Source organism: Nilaparvata lugens, chromosome 1 (genome assembly GCF_014356525.2).
Source record: "Nilaparvata lugens isolate BPH chromosome 1, ASM1435652v1, whole genome shotgun sequence".
Taxonomy (NCBI): domain Eukaryota; kingdom Metazoa; phylum Arthropoda; class Insecta; order Hemiptera; family Delphacidae; genus Nilaparvata; species Nilaparvata lugens.
In genome coordinates this window covers 90,812,944-90,836,117 of record NC_052504.1, presented here as the reverse complement: position 1 = coordinate 90,836,117, position 23,174 = coordinate 90,812,944, and the positions used below count along the sequence as shown (strand labels likewise).

The window sequence follows — 23,174 nt, the reverse complement described above, 5'->3', positions numbered from 1 at the left end:
TTCTCGTTTGATATTGAGGCTTAGGTTTATTTAGCGAACTATATTGGAAATTTTAAGGTAGGGTTATAAAAAGGGCACTTTGTTCCGTGGATGTTTTCTTACAAGAGAAATATTTGATCAAAATAAGGGGAAAGGTTTTTAAACGAAAATATATGTAAAATTTTAAATAGTTCAATGAGCAAGGAAAGTTGTGTGAGTGTACCACACCAGATTTTTTACTTTCCTTGCCCTACTACCATAGGTAAGGAAAGTATTGCTTTCCAAAAAAAATTAAGGTACCCCAATTTCAAGTTTTCTATACGTTTCAAGGTCACCTGAGTCCAAAAACATGATTTTGGGTATTGGTCTGTGTGTGTGTATGTGTTTGTGTGTGTATGTGTTTGTGTGTGTATGTGTGTGTGTGTGTGTGTATGTGTGTATGTCTGTGACACGATAACTCCATTCCCAATTAACCGATTGACTTGAAATTTTAAACTTAAGGTCCTTATACCATGAGGACCCGACAATAAGAAATTCAATAAAATTCAATTCAAGATGGCGGAAAAAATGGCGGATAATTACTAAAAAACCATGTTTTTCACGTTTTTCTCGAAAATGGCTCTAACGATTTTCTTCAAATTTATACCATGGATAGCTATTTATAAGCCCTATCAACTAAAATGAGTCTCATTTCAGGGAAAATTTCAGGAGCTCCGTAATATTATTGAGAAAAATGGCGGATAATGACTAAAAAACCATGTTTTTCACGGTTTTCTCGAAAACGGCTCCAACGATTTTCTTCAAATTTATACCATAGATAACTATTCATAAGCCCTATCAGCTGGCATGAGTCTCATTTCTGGAAAAATTTCAGGAGCTCCGTAATATTCTTGAGAAAAATGGCGGATAATGACTAAAAAGCCATGTTTTTCACGGTTTTCTCGAAAACGGCTTTAACGATTTTCTTCAAATTTATACCATGGATAGCTATTTATAAGCCCTATCAACCGACATGAGTCTCATTTCTGTGAAAATTGCAGGAGCTCCGTAATATTCTTGAGAAAAATGACAGTTACTAAAAAACCATGTTTTTCACGATTTTCTCAAAAACGGCTCTAACAATTTTTTTCAAATCCATACCCTGTATAGTTATTTATTAGCTCTATCAACTGACATGAGTCTTTTTCCTGGGGTACTAATGGGGGGTCCACCCAATCCTTGAGAAATGGACTTTGTAACCTCCTTCTCGTGCATGAGGTAGGTAGGAACACTGTTTTTACTTTTTCTTCTTCCATATACCGTGGGTAGGTAGAGCAGTTTATAAAAAGAACACAGTCATAGTCAAGATATTTCATCTGTAGAACAGCTGTTTTGACGAATTTAAAAAAAAAACATCGAATTTCACAATATTTACATAAAGGAAAAAGTACTCTGAAAACAATTGTATATACACATATACAGTAGTCTGATCGTAGTTGCAAATATGTTGCCGTCAATCGTCATTTTGTTTTTCTCCTAAATTATTCTCGTTTGATATTGAGGCTTAGGTTTATTTAGCGAACTATATTGGAAATTTTAAGGTAGGGTTATAAAAAGGGCACTTTGTTCCGTGGATGTATTTTTACAAGAGAAATATTTGATCAAAATAAGGGGAAAGGTTTTTAAGCGAAAATTGATGTAAAATTTTAAATAGTTCAATGAGCAAGGAAAGTTGTGTGAGTGTACCACACCAGATTTTTTCAAATATTTACCAGTAACACATTGTCTGAACTACAACAAAGTTATTATATAGTGTTTCGTCATGGAAAGCAACTTCAAGTTGCCAAATAATTTTTCAACAATGCGTAATTATAATGAATTAACGAATTTTATCGAATTTTTAACAAAATATCCAATCCCAATTTTGCGAATTTATTATTAAATAATATTGAAAATATATTCTCTTGACTAATAAAATCTGATTGATAATTTTAAACTAGGATGAACAATTGATATGGCATCAAAACCGTTATCAGCTATCCTCTATAGGAGGCAGAAGCAAAGCAGAGAATCGGCAACGCTGCTTATTTATTTATAAATTGAATAGAGCAAACAATACAATACTGTTCTCCCATCTTTCTCCACTGTCATTATAATATGGACATCACTGTCATTTATTTGTCAGAAATGGTAATCACACGACCTTATGGGTCCCAGTAAGAAAATTCATGTCACCCATCACTCTATAAAATGTAAAAAATCCCTCTATCTTTATACTGTCAGCATTGATTGAATCAATTATTGATGATTGATGTTACATTATTTATAAGGAATCCTGACAGTTCAAAGTGGTTATCACTACGCACTATACGAATGAACAACCTCTTTTGTGAGAACTTGAGAACTCAGAATCTATATATAAATAGCCAGGCGTCAGTTAACCGGTAATAGTTGGAACTTAATTGACTCTCAATACGTCAGTTGCAGGGTGGAAGAAAAAATGATGGATCGATGTAATGCATCAGTTGGAAGCTGCTCTTTGTGAGAACTCAGAATCTATATATAAATAGCCAGGCGTCAGTTAACCGGTAATAGTTGGAACTTAATTGACTCTCAATACGTCAGTTGCAGGGTGGAAGAAAAAATGATGGATCGATGCAATGCATCAGTTGGAAGCTGCTCTTTTTCACTCTCTCTCTCTCTCTCTCTCTCTCTCTCTCTCTCTCTCTCTCCCTCTCTCTCTCTCCCTCTCTCTCTCTCCCTCTCTCTCTCTCTCTCTCTCTCTCTCTCTCTCATTCCAATATGGCAGCAACTCACACGGAAGAGAGAGTTCTCTGTGTGACAGTGAGATGACATGCGACCTGTCATTACTACCGGTGCAACCTGTAGCTTACATCCCAACTATAGGCTGTACTTGCTAGTTGAAAGCAGGTAATTAGGCTATGCTTCGAGCCGTGAATGGATGGTGTCATCTAGAAAGCTGCGACAACTTTATATCCATCCCATAAGTTGATACCGAGCTGATACCGAGACAGATTCTGCATTCCGTTTAGGGGCGGAGAAGAGTCAATTGAAATGGATTGGTGAGAATTTATCTTTAGGGAATGATGAAAATAATTGATGAAACTGAATTGGAAGAGTGGAATGGATTGATTGCCTAGTGAATGAATCTGCTATTTATCAACTTTATCTTGTTCAAAATTCAGAATTCAAGTTCTACATCTCTTATACTTGGAGCCGTAGGCAGAGCATCCGCTTTATGACTAATATCGGGGCACTGAGCTTCGCTCGTTATTTTTATTTATTGATGAACAGAACACAATTCTCTAAAATGATCGAGTTTATATTTTACAGCTGGCTATTCGTCAGTTTATGAATTTCGGGGATGCGATATTTTGATTTTCCACAGACTCGATCACTCACTTTTTTACTATCCACAGACGATGAAAGTCTCAGCTGTTTCAGCCAAGGATAAATTATCCTTTTAATGTCGTTCAGCGATTTTTCCCAAGGATGAGACCTAGTGCAATCGAATTTTCATATCATAAACCTACTATGTTCCAAATTTCGTGAGAATCGTTAGAGCCGTTTTCGAGATCCGTTGAACATAAATAACCATAAATATAAATAACCAAATATAAAAATATTTACGGAAATTGCTCGCTTAATATAATAGGATTGCTGATGATATAAAATGTTACTATAAAAGCTATTAGCTCACGAGATCTGACGTATGTGAATATGTATTGAACATATATAAATAATAATAAATATAAATATAAAAATGTTTATTCTCAGTCAAAGAAAATACATAACATAAAACATTTTCATACAAATAAAAACAAGTTTTTAACTGAAAAATAATACACATATGCAAAGCTCAAGGAGCTTGTCCGCATATGGGAGCACAGTACTAATGATATTACACTGATTATATTTGGATTATAATAAATATTTATACAGAAATAATAGTTATTTGTATTTCTACACATCGACTTCCTTTAGTATACATAATATATCCTTTATGAGTGAATTTTATATGATTCAACCGGTCATATGGGTTGATCGAATAATCAGCTGATTCGTTCAGTATTGGTTCTAATAATTATCGATTTATCCAAGATCGACTAATTCTTTTCAAAACGTAAACAAGTAACTCTAACCTCAATGTTCATGCATTTTATTTTTTTTTTTTTTTTTTTTTTTTTTTATAATCCGCCAATAATAATTATGCCGCTTTATAATTTTTTGATCTTACCAATGGGTTCTCATAATTATTAAATCACAATAATACATGTTTTCTTATCGTTGTTGATAATGCTATTACTCCTACTCGCTAATAATACTTGATTCGAGTTGATTTACTCTTTGGATAGGTCTAACCTTCTTTCCAATTTTATAGTTCTATTACATTTCATTGGCTCATTTAAAAATATTTGGTGGTTTCAAATTACCACGTGACAATATGTATTGAACATATTCGTGCCACATAACTTTGATTGGAATATAGTTACTGACGACAGAACTTTTGTCTTCTTTTCATGATTTCGTGCATAACTCCAGCATTTATTTGTATCATATCGATAGTCAGTGCATTTAATATTCCAACTTCAATACTATGATCCGTAATCATGTGCAATTCTTTGGGTTTAGGATTTTGTAACCCTGAAAATATTTCTTTTATAATCTATCATTCAAAAGATCTGATCGAATGAACAATATTAATATCGAATTGGGAATTTCTTTTTCAATTTATCTTATCCTTATCTTTTTTATACTTTACCTATAGCCTTCAAAAAGAATGAGTTGTAAAAGCTTATACTCCGGTAAATTACCTTTAAGTACCGGTAAGTTATACTTCGACAGGGTATATCAGTTGGCTTGGCAATTCTCTGCTCTGGTAGCTTGTGATTCAAAATCTCTTTAAATTAGATACGCTTTGAATAATTCTGTCATGAACATTCTTGAGAAATTAGCAATGTAGAGCATTCACGAAATTATTAAGAATGAATACAAAATCAATGAGATAGATTCAAGTCAGCTTCTTGAACAAAATATACCAACAACCGAAAAGAGATTCTGACATTTGATTTCGAAAATCCTTCAAATTCAAGAGACAGTTGTATTGGTCAACTCTAGCTTCCTGTGACGTACACTTTTAGCCACTCTCTGATTGGTTGAAATAGTAGGATGGAGACTGCTCAGCCCATTGGCCAATCAGACAGTTCCATTACTTTGTAGACGTGTTACGTCAGCATTGCCACTTTATCATTGGTTGAAGAGCTCGTGTTTTTTTCTTTTGGTCTGCAGCTCTCACACGTTATTGGTTTTCACAAAGGCTGCATTTCCGTGAAGATATTATCAATTATTTGATAATATATTCGTTCTTCATATCAGTGATAAAATAGTTGACAAGTTGACAGTTTTCGTGGATGGATTACGGTTTTACCCATGACAGATAGAGTGAAACTGGAACTGAATATTTCTCATTCCAATATTGCAATATTTTGTCATATAGGCTACTTATACATTTGAGCATAATGTTCCGGCCATCTCAGAAGGCTCCAACACATAAAACGATTTTTCATTCACTTTTCTTCTATTGGTGATGTCAACATGAGCTTCTTTACTTGTGCGTGGGTAATGGAAAGTGAGTGAGAAATTGATGAGATCAAACGTCCATGCCATCGGCGGGATTTGAACCCACGAACCAGGCGGTGCTAGCAGATCAAAGATTGTGACGCTCCTCACCACTACACTAGACCAACCCGGCCGGCAAGTTAATTTATCATTTTTTATTTATTTGTTGTTTATTGTTTATTTTCTGAGGATTAACATACGAGAAATAGGTCATTGGAGAAATAAAGGCTGAATAAATACATGAGACATTTACACTCAACAGTGGAAAAAGCCTCAAGTTTTGAACATCTTGAGCTCCAATGAAAAGATTGTTTAAAGAGTGTTTACAAGTTTCTGTTTCTTGAATGGTTCCAAATTTACCTTAAATAACACAATATTATTCGTTACAAGTCGCAATTGAGTGGAATATTTCCAATTAATTTATTAATTCAAGCCATCTAAATTCAAAATTTATAGTTTTAATGTTTATTTTGGACTAAAATTTTATAAAAATTGTACACGTGAAATTCTAACCTTATCTTGGACTTTGTCACCTATAAATTTGGAAGAAAAATAGCACAAGGTCTACCTTATTATTTCATCTTTCAATGTTATTACATTAGGGTCATTTGCATTGTAAATAAATAAAATAAATTGTAAATACTGCTTCATTTGTGGAACTCTAAAAATTACTGTATCTCTTGATTGTTCATGTTATATCTAATAAGCTATATTTTGGAGATTTATGAGTCTGATATAAAAATGTATGCCCCTTTCCCTATAATTATCACATATAGATAAAACCAGATTATGCAGGGAGATCTAACAAATATACGATTTATGAGTCAAATATAGAAAAGCTATGTACCTTTCTCATAACTAGCACCACAGAATTAATAATTATAGGAGTTTTCTCTGCTAGCACATATAGATACAACCAGATTATACAGGGAGATCCAACAAGAGCAAGCCATTGTTTTGATCAAGTCAGCAAGCCGCTTTCGGCCAGCCGGCTTATAATTTCAGTCAACAATCATAATAATAGGGTCAAAGCACGGAGGAGATCCACTTCATGAATGCAAAAAACTATTTAGTAGGGCATAGCGAGCCACGAATAAAAATAGCCTGGGCGTATATACAGGTTTCAGAAGAGTACCGGCTATTCCGTATGGTAGAATCTGGATCAAAGTATTCTATACCAAATATACTATACCAAAGTATAGACTACTATATCAAAGTATTCTATACTATCAAGGAAAGAGTGTCTAGACAGGATGTGGGCTTCGCGGGTCTTTTGACAAGATCTTATTACGAATAGATGGATTTTCAGGAGTGACGTTCTACACCCAAAGGCTTCCTACTTGAAGCTCCGTTATTCGTTTAACATTCATAGCAATTATTATTAATCTACTTTTCCTGCCTGTTCTGTCCATAACTGCTCAGCTAATACGGTGGACGCCCCATATGTGAAGCTTTTGAGATGGTTATTGGAAGAGAGAACAAGTTCCTATAGCTGGCGTGCGAAAGTTATCGGTTCTGTGATAGCGTATTATTATCCACTTGAGCCACAAATATCAGCTAATAGCTGTTGATTTTCCTCCTGAATCTTTCAAGTGATGTGATGCTTGTTGTCATGTGAATCACAGAGTAGCAAAACAGAAACATTCGCACGGTAGTCGGCTTGTTTGTTAAAAGTGTGTTTCCTTTTAGCAAATCTTAGCAAATCTCAATTTCCTGTTTTAGTTTCCTATCTGTGCAATCCACTTAAGAGATCACATTTATAGAACATTTTGGCACAGTTCGCCAAATCATATAATTATATACAAAGTGTTTAAGAACTCCCCAACAATAATCTAGGGCATTGTTCCTGGGTGAAAAACATATCTAAATATCATATTTAAATTGTCCGGAAGTCTTCAGTTACTCACACAGCGGCCATTTTCCTTTTTTCACTTATTTTTTTTCTAGATAATGGTTGAACATACAAAATTGAAACTTTGCACGATCATCTACAACAACTAGACAAAGCTAGAAAACAATTATGATAATTTTTAAAATTCATAAAACAGAATAGCGGCCATTTAAAATTTTGTTTCTTGAATAACTCAAAAACCGTTGCTTTTACAAAACCTTTACTGGGATAACTTGTTTCAGTAAATTTAATTGTCTATCGACTGATACCAGATTGTTCAAGATTGGACTAATATTAACTGAGATACGACAGCTTTAGTGGTTGATGACCCACCTTTGGAGGGTTATGTAACGTTATTTTATTGCTTGAAATGACCTAAAATCGCTTACTATTAACTTCAATGCAAATAGAAATTGGTGTATTATTGAGGCGACTCTATCAGCATGCCTTGGTTTGCATTGCAACAAAAATTCAGTGGTCATTTACCACAAAAACTGACATGTCTCAGTTAATATTGGTCCAATCTTGAAAAATGTACCAATCGATAGGTAATTGAATTTACTAAAACAAGTTATTTCAGTAAAGATTTTGTAAAACCAACGGTTTCTGAGTTATTTAAGGAACAGGATTTTAAATGGGCGCCATTTTGTTTTATGAATTTGATAAATCATAAAAATGAAAAATCATAATTTTTTTGTAGCTTTGTCTAGTTGTCATAAATTATTGTGCAAAGTTCCAATTCCGTATGTTCAACCATTAACTAGAAAAAAAATAAGTGAAAAAAGTAAAATGGCCGCTGTGTGAGTAACTGAAGACTTGCGGACAATTTAAATATGATATTTAGTCATGTTTTTTACCCAGGAACAATGCCCTAGAGTATTGGTAGGGAGTTCCTAAACACCCTGTATAATATATGTATATGATTTGTTGTATACCTATTTGATGAAAAAATAGATGAATGAATGAATGTATGAAGGCATGAATGGATCAATTTTCAATTGAACTAAATGTGTCAGTTCATATATGACTCTGGTTCATTTATGAAAGAAGTGGCTATTATCAATGAAGAGTATGTCGATAGTTCAATAAACAGACAAATAAGGTGGTACATCTCCTTAGTAGCAAATTAAAGTTCGTCATATCAAGATTTTATATCAGAGATACAATTCGTATTATAGAGAGTTTCATATTATTGAGTGTTTGAATTATCGAGAGTCGACTGCACATGAATGGATGACTTAGCCGAACAAACTAGTTAACAAACTAACCGAATAAGATAATCTAATTCATTAATGATCCAGATAGGAAAGACTACTTTTAGTGATGTTGTTGGAGAAAAAATAGATAAATAGGTACATGAAGTTGATACGGGGATGAATGAACTCTAGTAGAAGTGTCAATTATCAAAGTAGGATAAGGATGTCTGATAATGAAGTTATGAAAAGAAGATAATCTCAGATTTATATCAGAGATACAATCCCTATTATAGAGAGTTTCATATTATTGAGTGTTTGTATTATCGAGAGTCGACTGTACATGAATGGATGACTTGGGTAAAATGTTCAATGGAAAAGGGGTGTTTCGATAACAAACTAGTTGAATAAAAAAATCGGATACATTGATAATTCAGATAGGAAAGACTACTTTTAATGAACTTTTCGGAGAAAAAATAGATAGAAGAGGTAGAAGTGTCAATTATGAAAGTATAGGATAAGGATGTATGATAATGAAGTTATAAAGAGAAGATCTTCTTAGTTGAGTTATTTTATTGTGGATGATGCCGACAAGAGCTTTAGAGTAATTAAGATGGTGATTTAATGAGATGATCAAACGTCCATGGCATCGGCGTATGCCGGGAGCTTAATCCACGTACCAGGCGGTGCTAGCAAACTGAAACTAAAGACTAGACCAACCCAGCTGGCATATAAATTATAAGTTCAGTTTCCATTATGAAATTGGGATACAGAAGTACGAATGAAGCTGAATAATTGAATAGATAGATAAATTAAAGCTGACTGATAAATGAATAACTCGTAAAATCATATTTATGATGAATAATTAAGACATTGATAGCGAGCTTTGTTCACATGCTGTGTTAAACTGTTGGTTATAATATCCGTTGATCTCGTTGATATTTCTCGTTGATTTCTAAATTGATGACTAAAATAGAGTGTAATTATTAATATCAAGGAAGATAGGGTTAGTCTGAAGGAACCTTTATGAATTCATAAATACTACAGCTCATAGAGTAAATCTAGTAAAAATCTTCCTAAATTAATCCATTGTACTACATTCCATTTCGAGTGTAAACGTTTTGTCTTTATCTCTTGATATGCTTTTTCTGTGATTCTCCAAAACATTTACAATATCTTTCGCTTACAAACAATCTCCTTCCTTTGTTTTATCAGAAGTTCTCCATTTTTCTGCTTGAATTTCCTTGATCACTGGTATTTTCAATATTATTCTTAGAAGCATTCTCATTTTCAAAAATATCATCTTAGTCTCTCCCAGAAATATCACGGCCTTTCCTTCAAACAGTATTTAAAATAGAGTGTAATAATGTTGTGTTAGAAGGAATTTGCAATAACGTCAAAGATACGCCCAAAATTAGCGTTTTTCCAGCGTTTTTTTTTCCTTTTCTCAGATTTATCGAGATCAAATGAACAGAAATTGTTCAAATTTGGTACAGAAGCTGAGCTAGGGTGTAATAATGTTGTGTTAGAAGGAATTTGAAATAACGCCAAAGATAAGCCCAAAATCTGCGTTTTTCCAGCGGTTTTTTGCGCTTTGAATGGAGCGAGGAAGTACTTCGACTTTCTGATGGAATGAAGCATGCTCAAATGAAAAATGCAGGCGAGAGAAGTGACCCCGCTGATCTCATTTTTGGCGATCTTGTCGGGGGTCCAGGGGTCGTCGTCAGACGGATATGGCGAGCAAAGCGAGTCTGAGGTCTTGTTTTCAATATTATTCTCAGAAGCATTCACATTTTAAAAAATATCATAGTAGTCTATCCCAGAAATATCACGGACTTTCCATAGTTCAAACAGCTTTTCTGTCAAGTTTTGTTCATCGCTAGGAATCTTCAACTTTTGTGAGTTTTGCAGTGGGTCTTCACCAATATTCCCGGCATGTCGTGGTGATACTATTATAGTTGAATGGAATGGTGACTATTATCACAGAAGGTAGGGCAGTCTGGAGCAAACTCTATGAATTGATAGATACATAGAAGCAGAGAAAACTCCTATAATAATTCTGTGATAGAATTATTATCTTGTAACAATTATCTTGTAATTCTGTGATAGAAGTAGCTCTAGTAAAAGTGTCCATCTTTGAAAGAGAATGAACACGTCGGTGGCTAGGTGAAAAAACTTGCCAGCAAAGTTGATCTCGTTAATATTTTTCTGAACTGTTCGCGCGCATAATTGGCTGGAAGGAGAGTAGCTGTTGTTGTGCTGCAAGACAGATGAAGTTTCCGGGTTTGCACCGGTTCAAGTTCGTCGTGGGGAGTGACGGGAAGGGACGGGACGGACCCACATTTTGGAAATGCTGCTGGAGAACAAGTTTGTAGGCCGTAGAACTAACTCAGCTGCTGCTGCTGCTGCTGCCAGATCGCAAAGAGGTAAAACGGTCACTTGCTCTGGGTCACCAGGACCAAGGCCACCGGTGTCCACCTATAGATCCACTTTGAACTGGCAGTGTTGGTTGAAAGGGAAGCTTTTTGCTTGGGAACGTCACCAGGAAAAGACCGAGAATCCCTCTCATTTGATCGCAGTGGCAAATTGTTTCCAGGAAGAAACTGCGAGCTACAGATTGCAGATTGCGATGCTACAAGAGCCTTAAAATGATTGATCATTTGTGATCATGAAATCTTTGTTTCATTGAATCCTGTATCAGATGAAAGTTGACATGATCAAATAATTGATCAGATGAATATTGAGCGGGCTAATTCTTTCGTATCTTCCAAATAAAATGTTTCATAATTGTTCTCGAAAACATTGATTGTTTCGTCACTTCGAAATTAAAAAATAGATGACATGAATGTGGATTATTGAGAGGAGATGGAGATTGGAGATAAGAAAGAGGTTGACCAGGAGAAGATAGAGAGTCCCTCTCATCTTATTGCTTTGGCAAATTGATTTCAACGGAAGCTATGAGCTACAAAGCCACAAATAACTTCGAATTGTATTCATCATGAAACAGATGAATTAAAGAGGCTAATTGTTACATACCTTCAAGTTCCCAAAAAAAAAGGAATAGATCAATTATTGAAAAAGATGAATAAGAGACGGAGATTGGAGAATAAGGAAGAGGATGCAATCTACTGCATCGTCTCCAGTTTATGATATGAGAATTACGATTATGAGAATCGATAATCTTGATCAATTTATCGCATTGGCCATTTTTTTTCACGGCAGACGCTGTAAGCTACAGATTGCAAAAACTTTACATTTTACTGGTGTTAATGCATATAATTTCAACTTGCTGAATTCTTTCTATCCAACAATATTTCTATAACTTAATATATAGAAGATATATTTCATATTATCCACATGAATGTGTATAAACCGATAGAGGATGATCATTGGAAAATGAGTAACAGAAACATTTCACTGATGAAGGTGAATTCGACTGGCAAATGAGACACAATATGAGATTATATTGTATACATTCTTGCTATTTTCATTATAATAATAATATCGTGCATAGGTTAATTGGATAAAAAACTGTGTTGTACTCAATATTATCTGTGAGCTAAAGGTTCTGATTTTCATCATGATACAGGTTAAGTAAGCAACTACAGTCTCAGGTGAGTTCCGAACCATCAGTTAATGATTATGAAGATCATAACTTCCAATGTGACTGTTCTTGGACATTGAATTTTTCAAGGGTAGAGAGTACCCTAACTTCCCGTTAGGAAGTTCAGTATTTATAGCAATTAAGAGTTTGATCCTATTCTGAAAAAACTTTGCTCTAGTGATCAATGTAGTCAGATGTATTGAAAAACAATGAATACTAATTATAATGACTTATAATTATAGTTGGTATTCATTGTTTTTGTGATCTCAATCACAGTGATAGTGATCTTGTGAATGAATTAAGAGTTAAAGTACTACTTGTGAGATAATAATTATCATGATTATTATTCATAATTATTATGAATCGTGCTATAGAATACAGTACTGACAGATAACGCGATAGGAGTTGGAGCTATAAATACAGGTTTAGCCAAAGTTACGCTTACAAAATGACGTTAACAGTACCGGTGAAGAATAACTCAAGTATTTCAAAGTTTTAATAGAATATTGTTTAAGGATGGAAGTATTTGTATATGAAAGATTTATGGTGATTGGAAATAAGGAAGAGAAAGCAGAACGTATGAGAAAATTGACGGATTTTTGGAAGACGAAACTTATTTCTTCCAAAGTGAAGCAACTGATACAGGAAAGACAAATTTCAGGTTGACACTGTACATTCTACAATAATTATAAATAACATTTTAAATCTAAGTACCCTTTTTAAATTATTTCTAGTCACGACATTTTTCGGCTATATGATGCAAGTCATTATGACTTGATAATGGCATTATATAGCTGAAGCATGTCGTGACTAAATAATTTTAAAAGGGTACTTGAGCTTCAATTTTTATTTATATTCATTTATATATATATATTTTACAAAAATCAGCTGTGAATAACAAATAGTGAGTGGTTTTTGATTTTGTATTAGAATTTTTTAAATAAGTGCAATATTTCTTAAGTTTTTTATTTATTGTGATACATTCTGTGATTCATTTAGAGTATAAAATCAACCTTCAAAATTCAAAATTTTAAATCATCATTCCTGGACCGAAAATCAAGTAACGAAGCAGTGTGTGATTACATAACCTTATCTTTTGGACAACATTAACATTTTATCAAAAGTTTTGGAGAGAAATAGTACTGGATCAGCCTAGTTTTTCCTCCAATGTCATAATTGTATTATGATTATAGTATTTTATACAATAAATGAATAAATTAAAAATATTCAAAAGTAGCCCTAAAGAAAAAAGACAATCCTACAATCATTATTGTATATTGTTTACAATAAAAAGACAATTGTGTACAAGAAAAAAGACAATCCTACAATCATTATTGTATATTGAAATAAAAACTAATTGCTCATCGCTAGTTCATAGATTGAAATGGAGCTCAAGGCGGGAAATATAAATTAATACTGTAACTTGAAAACAAAACACTTTGTTTTTATATCCATGAATATGTTTGCAACTGGTGAATCGTAATGAAATAGTTCTAGAGAGTGAGTAGGCCTATACAAATTCATTATCGTTGTGCAAAGAGTCACCTGCACTTATTGAAGTACTGTACACCCGGAGAGACATTTAAATAATTGATGCAAGACAAACAGAAACTTCTCTACTATTAAATGAGGTTGTGACTGAATACTTTGTGATGTCAATACAACGGTATTTGCCGGATGTCCTTACTTCGCCTGACAATCCTGGCTCGCGCTTTCTGATTGGACTGTTTGCTCGCACACACACACACACACACACACACACACACACACACACACACACACACACACACACACACACACACAACACACACACACACACACACACCACACACACACACACACACACACACCACACACACACACACACAACACACACACACACACCACACACACACACACACACACACACACACACACACACACCACACACCACACACACACACACACGAGTCGCTCGACGAATTAACACGTAGAGGAAGTGAAAGGGTTTGTCGGTTTCTCGCCTGACATACTAGTCGCACATTTTGTTGTGAATTAGTGCAAACATAAACAATGACTACTAATTGGCCATCATTTATGTTCTGCGTTGGATGGGATGGTTTCTAAGATGTGCTTTCAATAATTTTGTTCACGGTTAGTTTACTCTCCGTGATTGAATTTCGAATTGCCCACTGAATATCATAATTTTGTATAATTGGTAGATTCAGATAGTTCCTGACATGTAATTTCAATCATTTTGTTCACAATTAGTTTGCTCTTCAATTCTTAATTTTCGAATACTAATAAATAATAAAATAGGGCTACTTTTTTATTCATTTACTTGAAAGTTTAATTATTGGAAATTATTTGAACCGTCTTCATAATTTCATATTCTCTAATAAAGTATTTCAATGGAGCTACTTGATTTGCGTCAAATGGTTAAAAAAAATACTTTCCTTATAAAAAAGTTTCTAATACGAAAGGGTACTATGAGATTATTTTTTATTTATGTTATATTCTTATATCATGTTCTCCTCTCGAGAAGAAAACAAGGCAGACCAAGAATACGATGGGAAGATGAGATAAGGGATGATTTGATAAGGATGGGTTTTAGAGGATGGAGAGGATTTATAATGGATAGAAACGTTCGGAGGAATGTTGTGAGGAGGCCAAAGCCCACAATGAGCTGTAGAGCTATGGAAAAAATTCTTATATCATATTAATTCGAATACTAAATAGAATCATATAGCCTATATTCTTTGGAACGCTCTCATACATAAACAATTTTGATTAATTTGTACTGATTTCGATTATCTAACTTTGGTAAAGATGATGCTGAGTTTTATAAAGTTAGGTCTACTAAGGTTTTTGGGTTCAATCATTTTTTTAATTCTCGTAAGTCTGCTCAAATCACATAGTCATAATTTGTGAATCATAATGCTCATCATTTAACATAAGGTATCCTAATATATTTTGTTCAATCACAGGCCTACATAAATGTGTTGTAAATCATCTACAATAATGAATGACTCTCGAAGTATACACGTTATCAGAGAGACTAATGCTAGTTGAAAATTTAGTTTGATGCTGATTATAGAGAGCGAAAGAGCTTCTGAAGTGACAAGGCAAATCACTTCCCATCAAATCTTCAAATTGGAAACAGCCCGTTATCGACAAATAACAACCTAAACTCATTGACCAATATGTGATGATGAATCTCTCATGCCAAATATAATTGCCCTACCTAAACCATAAACGGATAATTAGCTGCAGTGCAATCAGATCCGAGGTGCCAGACGTTGCAATCAAGCATTGGTGAACGGCAATTTAAGCTCGAATCACAAGCAACTTAACAAATGACTCCCAACTGCTAACAAACACTGCATCTCTCTAACTATAGAGCAATGGACTACTTGCATAGTACTCAGTCATCCTTTTCAGTTGTTGTCTTCTCATTGATACAAATGATATGGCCTGGATTTGATGTATGACTTGATCTTAATTTGATCGCTGAGGACTTAATTGAACAAACTTGAAACAGTTTGCTTCAGCTAGAGGATAAGTCAGTACAAACTAAACGTATACATACTGTTCTTTCAACGCTGGTTTAAAACCACCTGTTTCGGGGTTTAGAACTACCCCTGTATCGATGAATAGTGATTTAAAACACCCATTAACCGATGAATTGGGGCTCTGTTAGGATATACTATCATTTTATTCTGGTAAACCTCCTTCACAACATTAAAAAACAACTGCCAATTTATTGTGTTTCCAATAATTGACTAGTTCTTATAACTAAAATTCTATACAAAAGAATTACAAATACAAATTCTATATATCTCTTTTCTGTATAGGGCTACTTGTAATATAAATAAAAATCTCAGTACCCTTTTAGAAATATTTTATCACAACATGTTTCGGACATTTATGCCATTTTCAAGTGATATGCAGTAAATAAAATGGCATAATGTCAGTATAATATTTTATCACTTGAAAATGGCATAAATGTCCGAAACATGTTGTGATAAAATATTTGTAAAAAGGTACTGAGATTTTTATTTCTCTTTATATTTACAAATTCTATACTTTAACTAAAGTTCTATACAAAATCTGACATGCTGAAAAATACGGGATCATGATATGATCTTCGAATCAGAGATACTCATTTTGAAGCCTATTCAATATATCAAATGGCTTCCAACGTTGTCACGTTCACTTCTAGAAGAAATAGAGGCATTAAGTGCTGGTATGATGAGCAAACTAGTTTATAGCGTTGATCTTTACGTTATTTGGAATGGATCTCAACCAGCTTGTTCCGGTCTAGAGAACACCTGAAAACGTCTGAACAGTAAAAAGTAAGATATTCTGTACACTACTTATCAAATCAACATCGCACGAGTAGTTTAATGGTGTTTTGATCTGCTAGTTACAGTTTACTTTCGCCAAATGATCTGGTTTATAGGAAATAGTAAGTATTTATCACCCCTTCAAAAGCTTTAAACTTCAAATCCTGATAGGTTACACGATAACCTTCCTACTTCCTACTTTTGCCAAATGATCTGGTTTATAGGGAATAGTAAGAACTTATCATCCCTTCAAAAGTTGCCAACTTCAAATCCTGATAGGTTACACGATAACCTTCCTACTTTTGCCAAATGATCTGGTTTATAGGGAATAGTAAGTACTTATCATCCCTTCAAAAGTTGCCAACTTCAAATCCTGATAGGTTACACGATAACCTTCCTATAGGCTACTCGATAAAAGGAGATCGATCGAACATCTTCTCTCTCATTGGATAGTTTGTGATTGGCAAAGTTTTCTTCTATACAATTCCCATTAGCTGTCGCAATGTCATAATAATTTCAGATTGGCATCATTGGTTGGGTTGTGATTGGTTGAATTCTCTAGTTCACATTGATTAATGACATGACAACGGTATCATTGCTCTCTCATTGGTTGGCAAATGATGTTCAAATTCTGTCTTACTAAACGCTAATTGGTTGCTGACATTTGAAAAACATTTCTACTCTTTTATAATCTTTTATATCTGGTTATTTTTATATCTGGCTATTTTTATAACTGGTTATTTATGTTTAACGGATCTCGAAAACGGCTCTAACGATTTTCACGAAATTTGGAACATAGTAGGTTTATGATATAAAGATTCGATTGCACTAGGTCTCATCCTTGAGAAAACTCGCTGAACGATATTAAAAGGATAATTCATCCTTGGCTGAAGCAGCTGTGGATAGTAAAAAGTGAGTGAAAAATCAAAATATGAAAACAGAATAAAAGTTCTTCCATCATTATAAGCTTGAGATTCCCCCATACTCAACTCATTGACTGTTGCTCTGATAACGAAGGCCTAATGCTCACTCATTGGTTCGCTCAAGATTGTTCAAATTTCCTTTTAATCCACTCTCAAATTTAATCAATTACTCAACTTCCATTGGATGCTGTCATTATAAAGAAATTTCCTCCCTCTCATTGATTGAGCTGTAATTTTTAAATTGTCTTCTGTATAACTTCCATTGGTTAATTGGGGTGGCGAAAAATTCCTACTCTTTCATTGGTTAGAGAGTAATTTTCAAATTCTCTTCTATTCAATATCCATTGACATGACAAAGAAATTCCTACTCTTACATTAGTTTAGTTAGTAGTTGTTTTAATTCTCTTGATTGTTCAAATTTGAAATTAGAGCTATTTTTCTTATTGTTTCAATTCAAATCTTGAGCATCCGTAAAAGATGGATGTGATGGTGAGTTTGAAGTCGGAACAGGCAATTTGCCTAATCCTTGTAGGAAGACGAGACGATCTTGAGCTATTCTCCCGTTTGTTTCAATTCGAATATTGGGAAGTAATTCTCTTGATATTTTCATTTCTTGAAGGTGCGTTCACACTTATGCACCACTAACTCGCAGATTTCACGTTTCATCACCCTGATGCTTTGCTCACCATATCTGTACCTAACTGTTTCTGTACAAGCACAGATATAAGGATAGTATCAGCTTATGAAAAGTGGAATGTGCGTGTTCGTGATGCATAAATTTATTCGCACTTTTAGAAGTATAATTGACAATATACTACGATAAAATGTTGTTTTTCATATAGTAATTGTCTACAACAACTACTGTTGTCTACTAGTCAACTAGTCAACTAGACTACTATAGTCAACTAGTTGTCTACTTTATTTGTTCTAGAAAAATATCAAGTCCACTTACTTGCTGAGCTGCGCCGACATGAGATTGCTGTGCGGACTGAACTTGGATGGGTTCTTGTACATGCTGCAGACGAGACGCTCGCGACACCCCTCCTCCATGACGCCCATGTCGATGAAGACGGCGTCGATCTTGCGCAGCATCGGCGAGTAGAACGGATCCAAGTTGCTGCCTCCACCTCCGCCACCGCTATTTGTCGCCGACGAGGTCGGGGGTCGCGGCGTCAGAGCCTGTAGCCTCGTGTGGACTGCTTGACTGTATGCACCTACAATGGAAAATAGAATGGACGCATTTTAATGTAGCCACTTTTTGAGGTCTTTGAAACATCACCGGGGTCATAATGTACACAATTCCAATAATATGCGAAACAATATTCGAGAATCAGAATGCTAATAGTCTATAGAGTGGTGCAGGAGACCACCCCTGAGAATATTAAAAGGTTGTAAAGAGTATTGGAACAAAACTATATAGTTGGCAATGGGATAGAAAACCTCACAAATAGAAGATTGATTACATTGATTGGAATTCTCTGTTATAGCAATTCATTGATAGACAACTGTAGTACTGTATAACAACAGCACATTGTGCAAGTGATGTTCCTAAAGGTGCGTACAGATATAGAGATACGCGCCGCGAACATGAGCAATTCACTTTTAATCAGCTGACTATATCTGTATTTTTACAGAAACAGTATAAGATATAGATATGAAAAGCTTGGCATCAGCTGATTAAAAGTGAATTGCTCTTGTTCGCGGCGCGTATATCTGTACGCACCTTTATGTCTGTACGCACCAACACACATGCTCTTAACTTGTCAATAATTATTGTAGTCGTGTTTTGTTCTGAAGTTGAGCTCAATTTGGCAAGAGTTCTTGTGGGATCCTCAAGAGAGGATTCTTGAAACAGTCTCGTTGTGTCTAGAATCTCAACATCAATCCAGGAACTTGCAGGTTCATAGCTTGAAAGAAGCAATTTGCTCTGAATCTGATTGAATATCACCTTTAAAAACACTTTGGTGCTTGAAAGATGCAATTTGCTCTGAGTCTGATCGAATATAACCTCTATAATATCAGCGCTTATATTTGGAAATCATCCACAAAAAAACTCTTTTGAAGCATGATAATTTCATACATGCATATTCATTCAAGCATAGAATACAATTCATAAGCCTTAAGTACCTTCTACGTAAATTATAAGATTCTAAATTGTATGGCTTTATTGGTGGAAAGCCTCCACTAATGAGAGAGAGACAGCTGTTCACCTTACTGTTAAATCGCAGAAGATTAAGGTAAGAATGCCTCACCTTATGCCTCTACTGTGGTTGAACCAAACACTTGGATGTTTGATCAAGCTTTGTATATTCCCAACTTGATAATAGAAGAGACGTTAATCGTTTCTTTATGATAATAGAAGGGGTTAGAATACAAGGGATCCAAGTGACATATTGTTAGTTTCGAGAAAATTGAATTCAAAGTTCACTCGAATTAATTATTTCTCATACATCAAATGAATATAGAAATGATATTCACCTATTCAGTATTTTTTTACCAAATCAAACGTACAGTTCCATGTCTCAAATTGTTTTCCTTCCTCAGTTATCAGCTAAATAGTGATAAGAAGTATCACTTGTACCCCTTGTTTACCAAACAAAACTCTATTGCTGTCTAACTACACATACATCTATCAAATTTACCAGCAATTAAAATATTTAATGACCTCATTGCAATATTATCCGATTTGCTAATTGGTTCTTGAAGTATCTTTTTCTGGGTGACATAGCTTAATCAAGGTTAAATTTGATTGATGGATTCGAGCAACCGGAAGTAAAAGTATAGTTTACAAAGAATATCAAGTACTGTATTCAATTGTTCATCCTTTTGAATAAATTCTATGTGAAAAATTTGGTTTTCAATAACTTTTAGTTCTGTGAACAATAGACCTCGCGCTGTATAAACAACAGCATCTGGATCCAAGTCACTTGGACCCCTTGTTTAATCAAATAAACAGCTGCTTGAAAATGTAGTTAGAAAATTCTACACCATATGTCAGCACTGATTAGACTTACGCTTATTCTTCTTGTATACTAGATTTTTACCACTTTCAGCTATGGATTACTGTAGCTAACTCAGAAAAATGAAAAATGTCACTTGGACCCCTTGTATTCTGACCCCCTCTATTATAGTCTGCTCCAAAAAACACTTCCAAGACAATTAACAATGAGAGTGGATTTGAAACATAGACAGTTTGACACTGACCGACGGGTGATTTGATGCTTGAGGCAGCCGGTGCGGATGGAGGCGGAGCTTGTCCGGTTCGTCCAGGTCCCGTTGGCGGTCCGCCGAGTCCGCTCGGTCCGAACGAGTCGGGTCCGAAAGAGTCCGGTCCTGACGGAGGTCCACCAAATCCACTCTTGTGCGGGGGGTACGCGCCGGGGGGAGGAGGAGGTGGCTTCACGTCGATCACTTCGTTTTCAGGGTATTGGAAACCACCTGGCTATTTTCACAGAAAAACATTTTAAAAATAAATAAAATTAACAACAAATAGTGGTGTGTTGTCTGTACATTTTCTTTGATTTTCTATACATTTCATTGACTGATAATAGATTGTTGTATTTACATTTTCTATTGTCACAAAAAATGAATTTCTATTCATTCCTATTATCATTGAATGATAATGTGTTGTTGTATTTACACTAGTTATTGTAACAGAAAATATTTGTAAAGTGAGTCGAGATTTATTGTCTATACAACTAACTGTATTGTCTGTACATTTTCTTTGTAAATCTAGTTAGACTATATTTTTATCATCATTGACTGGTAACAGATTGCTTTATTTACACAATAATGGGTGGCATTTATTGAGTACTCATTACATCTTTCGGTTATATGAATAGAACTCAAATTTATTTCATTTACAGCTGTTGGGTACGACCTTTTCACAGTATTGACAACCGTTTCCATTTTGATTATTTTCCATACTGATTTGGCTTTATTCTTGACAGTGTCAGTTGTCAGTGACAGATTTGTAAATTTCGTTACTTGAAAACAGTAATCGAACACGATAAATCAAATCTGGGAGTTCATGGTGGATTATCATTTTTCTTGATATAAATTCTATTACAGTCAACACAAACTCTGCAAAAATAATTAAAGTTATTACAATATTACTCAGTTATTACAGAGGGTCATCATGATCATGTGATGTATGATATAATGAGTGTAGTTCATTTTATTCTTTATTCATTTATACAATAAATAGTATTCATCAAGTAACATTCATATCTCTGTTTAGTTCATCATTATAATAAGGTGTTCGCCTGTATTTTCTTTCCTTTAATACTGCAATATCTTATGGATATGATAATGATGATGTGCTGTTAGAGCAATTTCCTACCCTGCTTAAATTTTTGTATAGAATTCACGTACAATAGCATATTCACAGTGTTTAAAAAATATTCAAATTCCTTCAAAATTTTGTAATTTTAATGGGGACAATTATATCAGATATCATGTTTATCCAATAAATCGATACATTCTATAGTTTGTAGAATACTATTGACATAGTATTCTATGAATACCAATAATGTAAATAGTGTTATTGGATGGCTCGGCTTTTACCATACCGTACATCTACCATGAATGCCAACAATAATGCTCTATTGCTTAGGCATGTTGATAATAAATTATGCTTGACAGTCATTGAATAATTCTGGACTAATTCGCTTTACAAATGAGATACACTACTCTGCAGACAACTGATTTGTAGTAAAATAATTGGATAAAAAGTCTACTATCTGGAACGAAGACCTGGAAGTATAACCGTCTTAACGACCGGTATTGTTGAAAGTGATATCGAAGAAAATATGAATATTCTATCCTATTATCCTATTCATATCCATGGATACCCGAGAATCTAACGATCGGTGAAGTCAAAGGTAGAAAAGCCTCATAGACCATGTTGTTTATTGAGAGTTTGATGACTTCGGAGATTTTCAAACCGGCCTAAATAATTGACAGTCTGCTATTAGGATGAATTGGGACCAGAAGACACATCCACCGGCTTTTTGAGCCAGTAATTTGTAGACGAAAAACAGAATCTTGGTTGAGTTGGGCTTCCGTTCACTAATAGTTCTGCCATTCAAGAATTACCGACGGAAATCAGTCCCGTTTTCTCAATGTATCACTTACGCTACTTTCTTCTGATTATTTCCGTAGACTCAAGTTACACTAATTCACTTTTTTCAACTTTCCACCTGCTGGATGAAAGTGAAATTAGGTTAATGTTGTTTCAAAACATTTTCCAGTGTTCGCTTCACTCAATACACGAATTTCTAATTCAATCTGAGTTGGGTAATCATAGTCTAATGCAGTTATTAAAATAATACTGTATGCATTATTGAATATGTTTTGAAACAACGTTAATGTTGTTTCAAAACATTTTCCAGTGTTCGCTTCTTATAATTTATTCAATACACGAATTTCTAATTCAATCTGAGTTGGGAAATCATAGTCTAATGCAGTTATTGAAATAATACTGTATGCATTATTGAATCTTCCTGTTGAACCTTTCTGTCTTAAGAGAGAAACTAATCCGCAGGAGCCAAAGAATTATGTAATTATTGAGCCTTCTTAGAATGAAACCTACTCATAATAATATCACTTCCATCAAAACTAGAGTGGGCATACTTCCTA

The 23,174-nt window shown here is 34.4% G+C and overlaps 1 protein-coding gene across 2 annotated transcripts in view; it reads right to left on the bottom strand.

Moving 5' to 3' along the window:
* The window catches only part of LOC111053609, a 73,362-nt gene that overhangs the window by 7,013 nt on the left and 43,175 nt on the right, over positions 1-23,174 (bottom strand). For both annotated transcript variants that reach the window (XM_039419597.1, XM_039419598.1), the window contains exons 4-5: positions 20,739-20,976; positions 18,487-18,748 (exon numbers count right to left, since the gene is read on the bottom strand). In XM_039419597.1, the coding sequence (XP_039275531.1) occupies positions 18,487-18,748; positions 20,739-20,976 (500 nt within the window). The remainder of the gene's footprint in view (positions 1-18,486; positions 18,749-20,738; positions 20,977-23,174) is intronic.